The 8,627-nt window shown below is 37.7% G+C and overlaps 2 protein-coding genes across 2 annotated transcripts; one reads left to right on the top strand and one right to left on the bottom strand.

Annotated features, from left to right (window-relative positions):
- Nucleotides 1-4,361: 4,361 nt before the first annotated feature.
- On the top strand, nt 4,362-5,233 carry LOC112452329. Its single transcript, XM_025012460.1, has 4 exons — nt 4,362-4,469; nt 4,627-4,897; nt 4,967-5,146; nt 5,224-5,233. Exons 1-4 carry the CDS (start codon nt 4,454-4,456, stop codon nt 5,231-5,233), a joined length of 477 nt encoding a protein of 158 aa, XP_024868228.1. The 5' UTR covers nt 4,362-4,453.
- A 1,549-nt stretch (nt 5,234-6,782) lies between these two features.
- Nucleotides 6,783-7,592, bottom strand: LOC112452330. The gene is made up of 3 exons (XM_025012461.1): nt 7,417-7,592; nt 7,027-7,277; nt 6,783-6,955 (listed from the first exon to the last, which is right to left on the bottom strand). Exons 1-3 carry the CDS (start codon nt 7,590-7,592, stop codon nt 6,783-6,785), a joined length of 600 nt encoding a protein of 199 aa, XP_024868229.1.
- Between the last annotated feature and the right edge of the window lie 1,035 nt (nt 7,593-8,627).

Here is an 8,627-nt window from a genome sequence, read left to right on the forward strand (position 1 = left end):
CTAATTTGAAGTTTTAATATTCTTCAATATAAGCAGAATACTTCTTTTTTTCTCAAGCGCTGCTAAAGTAATGATTTAACGTTTTGCGAGATGACATTTATACGACGTATTCAAATGATTGTTATAACACAACTACAAGTGTAAATGGTAAATATTTTGTAAAAAATAAACTATCAGATATCTTTCTTAAAAATATAATCGTTTATTTTAAAAAATATTAATCTTCGAAAATCGACTTTTGTCCAGCTAGATTGCCGTTTTGGCCCACTGTGCGCAGATGAGAAACTGTAGCAGATTGTATAAGAGGAGAGTCGACGTAGTGCGATATTTATTTCGTCGCGAGATCGGAATCGCCGATCTCCGATCGCATCAAGATTTTCTCGATCTCCAATTAAATTGGTTCATCCTCGTAAGAGAAACGTTCCCTTTTTATCAAGATGGAAGTGAATGACGTGGAAGAAATGAAAGTTGATGATGAAGCATTATTGTCGGACGATTCGTGTTATGATAGTGAAATGGCTGATGAGGATATTCCGGACAAAATTTTCAGAGTGTTGAATCAAGCAGAAGTGAATATGTTACACCCTCTGACAAAGATGTGTTGCATATATTCTTATTTTACTCCAGGACATATGAAGTTTTGTGCGTCATGCATTGCCAGAATACACGGATTGTTCTCGATGTTATACGCTGTTCGCAGACATGACACATGTCCGTATATCCTCATAGATGGTCTCTTTTGTTCATCTTGTGGAGACCTATTATATCTGATTTCACCGTGTAATTTGTGTCCTATGTGTGTTTTTGTGTAAATTTTAACTGTGTAAATAGCTTGTGTAAATAGCCTGCAGTATTTTAGTGTATACATATTATTGTGTAAATTAAGAGACAATGGCCTAAATTCTGAAGGTGACTGACTCAAAAGTTAGGGATTTCTGGTTCAAATCCTGCGGTGGTAAACAAATTTTCTGTATAATATAAATTTATTTAAACGCGATCGTGAGCGTGAACGCGAACGGGAGCGAGAGAGACCGCGCGAACGAGAAGACGCGCGCAACCGGGGGACGGGGGAGAGATAACGCGAGCGGGAGCGTGACGTCACGCGGACTCCGCGGCGCGGCGAAACGCGAACGCGGGTCTCCTCGCCCCGCGGCGCCGGAAAACGCGGACCCCCTCACCCCGCGGCGCCGGAAAACGCGAACCCCCTCACCCCGCGGCGCCCAAAACACGCGGTTCCCTCTTTCCCCCTCCCCCGCGACGCCCGAAACACGCGGTTCCCCCCTCCCCTTCCCCGCGGCGCCCGAAACATGCGGTTCCCCTCTCCCCTTCCCCCCGCGGTCTTCCCGCTCGCGGGTCGCTCTTCCCGCCCGCGGTTCCCCCCTGCCCCTCACCCCCTTCATTGCCCCATGGCTTAGAACCGGCCTAGCTTACCTACTATAATGCGTATGAAGCAGAAATTTTTATCTCTATATATTCGATTCCTTCGCCAAAAATTGAGCATCCAAGTATCGTGTATTTATCGGTCGTGTGTTTATTTTTTTTTATCTTACCAATACATTTGTTCTTTTTGCGTTGCGATAAATCAGACGAGTCAAATTTTCGGATAGCTGGAAAAAGGAAAAAAAAAAGTATTTCATCACTTTTTTCTTGACATGTGCTTGCAAAGCGATCAAATTGAAAAATTAATCTTATAAAATTGGTTTTTTACAGATGGAGCAGCAGCGGCAGCAGCAACAGCAGCAGCAGCAGGAGCAGCAGCAACAGCAGCAGCAGCAGGAGCAAGAGCAGCAGCAGCAGCAACAGCAGCAGCAGGAGCAGGAGCAGGAGCAGGAGCAAGAGCAGCAGCAGCAGCAACAACGGGAAAATTCGAGCTAGAATCGAAAAAGTACAAGCTCAATACACAGTGAGGAGATTTGCTCGTGCTCAATACGCAGTGAGGATATTTGCCCGTGGTGTGGCACAGAATTGAGCGAACATGGCGAATATAGCGACAGTGACAGTAATAGAACGATCGATGCTAAGAGATGTTCTTGGTGCCACCATGTCGACCAAGGTAAGAGCAGCAGCATGTTTGGAGCATCGAGGATTGTGCAACGTTACACGCTTCGTTGTATACGTGCGGATATACATATACACGCTAGAATATAAACTTTATCGGTAAGCGCACATATTGTGCGATTTGAAATAATTTAAAAAAATTTTCTTTACATAGAAATTGCAGAAATGCTGAATATTAGGAGCGCGTCAACGTTGACGTCGTATGCGTGGGATTTTCTATCGTCGGACTCGAGGACAAAGGACAATGATGATGCGGCGTGAGTATTTAACGACGTACACGCTCGCCTTTTTGTGTGTGTACGCACGCATATATATATGTTTACGCGCAAAGATGTTTTGCATGTGCGTATGTAGACGCGTGAATACGTACGTTGTGATATATTTTCACAGAAGTCCAGGCAAAGATGCAAATGCGGAGCGGCCGATTCGTTCAATATCCGTCTCTCCCCAACCAGAGACCGTCATCGATATGTCGTCGTCACTGCCGTTGCCGTCTAATGAATTGTCGGGGCCATGTTTTCCGGCGAAGCGTTGTTGTCGTCGTCGGTAAGTGAGATCAATTCCAAAGATTATGATATTTAATATTGTTTCAGTTTTTTTTTTTTTTTTTAAATATGTACGTTGCCTATACGTTAATTTCAGGACTGAATAAATACATCTATTTTTGATTCCTTGATCGACACAAGTACGCGAGGAAGGCTGAAAAACCGCGATTAAAAAGACAGTCTGGTTCTCACGAAAGATCATGGAAGAAAACCAAGAAGAAGAAGATATGGAGAGATGAGCGAGTGCGTATTGTTTCAAGACAAATCATCTTTTGCAATTTTCATAAAGATCGCGCGTAGTATATGGACTAAATATTACGAGACAAGTTACGTTTGCAGACGTATATGTTTATCGCATACGAGTTGCATTCATTATTTTGCGCAAGTACGCGTCACGATATATAACACGTTTTATTTGATATGTGATGGACACCTGTTTTTTGTTTCCTTGTATTAAACAAATTTTACGTGTTTGCGCTAACGTGATTTCTAAAGGATTTATATATACGTATACATGTACGAATATTTCCAAAGGGAAATGAATATTTAAAACGCGGATCTTTATCAACGTTATATTTACAGTATTTTGAACGACAATTTATTTTGATATATATATTTATATTACTACTAGATACGTGTGGAAAGATTTGTTTGAATTTCAAATCACGCTTTCTTTCTCTATTACAGATATATTCTTTATAAATTGCAGTGTAATACGGTTTTATACATTTCACCACGTTATCTCAAATTCTTGACGCTAATGTAAAAATGTGAAATGAAATGTATTTTAATAGAAGGAACAATCAACTAGTCTTGTATTTTGATTTCACAAATTTTTCGTCATTTGTACCGAATGACATAAAATTGATCGCGTGAACAAGTAACGAAGATATTATTTAACTTAAAAATATTAAGGTAGCTTTTTACAGAAAACTTTTTTTACGTTAATTTGCGACGTACGAGGATCCACGGCAAGAGTATCATTTTTTTCCCAAAAATTATGATATTCAATATTGTTTCATTTATTTTTTCAAACGCGTATGTTGTCTATAATTTAATTTAATGCGTGTATAAATACACCTACAAAGATGTACAACACAAACGCGCAACACGTATAGCACGAGATTATATTGCGCCATATCTTCTTCTTGTGTTTGGATACGAGTGCCTCGGAAGAGCAAAAGATTTGTATATTTTCATAATTTTACATTACAAGCGTATGTGTGTTGTGCACACGAGAAATAACGTGACATAGATGATGAAGTGTTTATGTTGAAAATATTGTAGACACTTGAAACGTAGAGGAGAAAAAGAGAGAGAGAGAGAGAGAGAGAGAGAGAGAGAGAGAGAGAGAGAGAGCTACATATTCTATCCTGGAGGTGGGTATCGTTGTGTTGTGCCGTTTATAAATTTATCAAGAGTCAACAAATACGTGTTTTATTTTCAATAAAAATTTAATTAAACATTTTTCCATTTTGCCGATTATCTGCAAATTCACACCGCGTCATTCGCTTTGATTACGTACTCATCCCGCTCAATTTAGGCAAATCCGAATCATCGCGGGCGAAAAATGACCTCCGTGGTGCGCGTATACAGGAAATGTTGCGCCGCGGGGAAGCGGCGAAGCACCTCTGCGAGAGCAGGCGACGGACTCGCCGATCGTAAAACGAGCGCGTGAAATTCGAACGGTGCGGTGGAATCGCGGTCAAAATCGGTCTTGCGGTTCGCCTTGGCGGCGCGTAAACGCGAAAGGAAGGTAAAGGCCCGTCTACATAGGCCGCAACACGCCAGACGCAGTTCGCGGACGCAAAGAAAACGCAGTACGTATTCGCGCCAGACGCAGTTCGCAGATGCAAAGAAAACGCAGTACGTATTCGCAACGCAAATCGCAGGACGCCATGCGAGACGCGTCAGTCAATCCATATGAGACAAGTACACTAGTTCTGTTTACTAGTTGCTTTGTGTTGTGGAAAAATGGATCAAGACCATAATTTGTTATTTTTGTTCTTGACACTAAATACAGCAGCATTAAGTTTGTGTCAGTTCGTAGAAAAGAAAAAACGAAGACGATGGTGGGTCCGACCGATTAATCGAACCCGGTCGAAAGAAGGACATTATGATACAATATTCGCGTACATGAAGGATCATGATCACGAAGAATTTTACGAATTCACTCGTATGTGGCCGCATAAATTCGAGCAGTTAGTTGAACTCGTGTCACCATTCTTGCCAAATGCTCAAAATTGCATAAGAAAACCTTTACCTGCTGGTTTACGTATTGCTTTAACACTGTCGTAAGTGTATTTATAAAATGTTACAAAACTTTGTACATTATACATTAGTCAATCGCGAATTTTTTATAGTTATCTTGCTCATGGGAATGCTGTGCGAACGCAATCTTGGGACTACCGGGTAGGAAGATCTACAGCTTATAAAATTATTCCAGAAGTGTGTGAGGCTATATGGAGTGCTCTTCATCCTACATATCTCCCAGACATGAATCAAGAAAAATGGGCCAAAGTGGCTGAGGAATTTTACTTAAAGTGGCAATTTCCTAACTGTGTTGGAGCAGTAGACGGGAAACATATAAAAATACGTTGCCCTCCAAATTCTGGATCAGAATATTTTAATTATAAACAATATTTTAGTATTGTTCATATGGCAACTTGTGATGCACAATTTAAATTTACTTGGGTTGACGTTGGTCAATACGGTAAGTAATTCTTCTCTTTATCTTTGCTAACATTTGAGAGAATTTCATATAATTCTTATTTTTTACTTTTGCAGGATCTATAAGTGATGGTGGTGTGTGGAGTAGGTCTAAATTTGGAACAGACTTTGAACGTGGATATGTTGATCTCCCTCCGCCTAAGAATTTACCACAAACAAATATTCCGATACATCATGTATTTGTAGGAGACGAGGCCTTCCCATTAAAAATGTACTTATTACGGCCATATAACAGAAAGGACTTAGGAGATGCAGAGCGAGTTTTTAATTATCGCTTATCCAGAGCTAGAAGAGTGATTGAGAATAGTTTTGGGATACTGGTTTCTCGTTGGCAAATATTAACAAGAACTATATGTTGCACCCCCGACAATGCTACTGACATAATTAAAGCATTAGTTTGTTTGCACAATTATATCATGACTGCAGAAGAGCAGCATGTGATGCCGTATGCAAGAACGTATTGTCCATATGATTTGATTGACCATGACACTCTTGATCACGACATAATTTTAGGTAATTGGCGTAACCAAACAGAATTAGGTACTTTTACAGATTTAACACGAATAGGTGCCAATAATGCTCGTAAAAATGCTACGCAACAGAGAGATGTAATAAGGGATTATTTTGTATCTCCACTTGGTGAGCAAGAAGCTCCTTGGCAGTACAGATTTGCATTCAGAGGGTTGATTTTAAATGATCCTTAATGATATTATTATAGAAATGTAAGAATAGTTATATTTTATATAGTAAATGTTTTAGTATAGTATAGTACAGAGTTATAGGATAGAGTAATAAAATATGTAATAAAATATAACCTTACGATAAAAGTATCTTATAATTTAAAGGATTGAGAGAGAAAACAACAATTGCATTATTTTTCTTTTTTATTTATGCAATCAAAAAATACATAAAAGTATTACATAAAATAAAACAAACATATAGAACAAGTAATATAAAACTTTTACTCAGTTTCATAAAAACAAATAAAATATTATCTTTGGCTTTTATATATTGTTAGTAAAAGTTTATCTTTTAATAAAGCGTATCGTTTTTCACAAAAATAAAATTAGCAAAATCATAAACTTTAAATGTATAGAATGTATAGAAATCTTTAAATGTATAGAACAAAAGTAATAAAATAAAAAGTTAATACAGACAATATTTAGTTTTATATCGCTTCGGTAATATGGAGACTTGCACCTTTCTTATATATTTCTGCGATACGACAAAAGTCAGAAATGCATAACAGTTTTTTATCATCTGGCACGTGCTTTATTAAATATTGCAAAAAATGTAATTCTTCGGTATTTATTTCAGTAGGGCGAGTTATCTTTGCTGCGACTTCTGCTGCACTTTTTGAAAGTTGCTGTATACAACTTTTGAGAACATCTTCATTTTTCTCCTTTTTCGCCACATCTGATATTGGATGTTTATGCTGTAACATTGATTTTACCGCTTTTCCTCGAATAGTAAGGGACTTTTCAGATATGATGCTTCACATTGAGAACCAGATATTTTTGTCGGTAATGTCTCGGTCTCTCTTTGAACCTCAATAATAGGTACTGATGATTTTAGTACAGCTAGTGAAACACAAGAATTTTTATTTGATTCGTCGCTGAGTACTGCAAAAATAATACAAATACTTATACAATAGTAAAGTAAACATATATGGCAACAAACATAAAATTCTTACATGACTCGTTGTCACCTGAGGAGGATGTGCATTGCAAAGAGACAGACGGAGTATCCTTATAAACAATATTTTCAGGTATTGCACTTTCATTTTCTTCTGTCATTTCAATGAAAATAAGCGGCTGGCTTGCTTTCCTTTTTAAAACGTTTGTACAGGAATCTGTTTCATTTGTCCAAAACTGACTGTCATCTGATTGTGTTTCAGGACAGACAGATTCACTGTCAGAGTGTCCTGAATAATTACTTATTGTCCTGTGTAAATATTTAAAAAATAAAAATGCGTATACTTATAATTACTTCAATATATTTAAGTATAAAAAAAGATGTGTATTATTATCATATATTCTCTATCAGAAAAATGTAAATATATAAATATTAAAACTATACATACGTTCTACTGTTAATGTGTTCTGAAAGGAACAATAAATCTTTATAGTATTCCCATGTTGACTCATATCTCGTATTTCCATCTTGTACACCTGCTCCTGATGAGGGAATATTAGCAAGAACTTTCTTTCTTTCTTTTTGAAAGGTATCTCTCAAACTCTTAAAACGTTTTGCAACCATATCTCCTAAATAAAAATTAATGTAAATTACGATAAGCAATTGAGAGAGAAAGAGAGAGAGAGAGAGAGAGATAGATAGATAGATAGATAGATGATCTTTATTAAGCCCAAGCACAAGCTATAGGGCAAATTCATAACATAGCCATAATACATATAACGTAGTGTAAGCATAAAGACTCTGAGCAAGAGTATAAGCAATAGCTAAACATAAAAAGCGGAAGATTATGTGAGTTCAAAACTAAAGGAGACAAGCATGTTCATAATCAATTGTTTGAACTCATCTCATCAACACTTATTTGACGCATGTATTACAATATGACGATAATGTGTATAAAATACTTAACAATACGTAACAATATGTACAGAATACTTCACACTACATTATGCTCTCTCGATCAAGTTTATATCAGTACGCAACTAATCCAATCAACGCTTATTTGACGCATGTATTATAATATAACGTTAGTATATAGAAAATAATTGACAATATGTACAGAATACTTAATACTACATAATGCTCCCGATCAAAATTACATCAGTACACAACACAATAAGCCATTCAACTCTACTCCGACTCATATTCAGACGCCAGTAAAAAAGACCGTAGAAGGCTCTTGAAGGATCCCAGAGAAGATGCCGATGTAATGCAAGACGGTAGAGATTGCCAGAAATATATGGACGAAATGTGAAAGGAATTCCTATATGTGACAGTTCTATAAGCAGGCAGATTAAATGTTTGAGATGAGGTGGCACGTCGTTCAGATCTCCGTAGCGCTGGATCCAGCTGGGTAAAGAGATCACTTAAATATGATGGAGAACGCATGTGAATAGTACGATACATCAGGCATCCAAGGAAATAAAGCCTTCTGTTCTCAACACTGAGCCAGCCCAGTTTCCGCCTATACGGTGTAATATGTTCGTCACGCCTAAGATTGAAGATGAACCGTATGCTACAGTTTACCAGCCTCTGAAGTTTAGTGTTGAGTTCACCAGTTAGACCATGATATACTAAACAGCAGTAATCTATATGAGGCAA

The sequence above is a fragment of the Temnothorax curvispinosus genome, unplaced genomic scaffold, assembly GCF_003070985.1.
Source record: "Temnothorax curvispinosus isolate PA1 unplaced genomic scaffold, ASM307098v1 QBEX01003241.1, whole genome shotgun sequence".
Lineage (NCBI taxonomy): Eukaryota > Metazoa > Arthropoda > Insecta > Hymenoptera > Formicidae > Temnothorax > Temnothorax curvispinosus.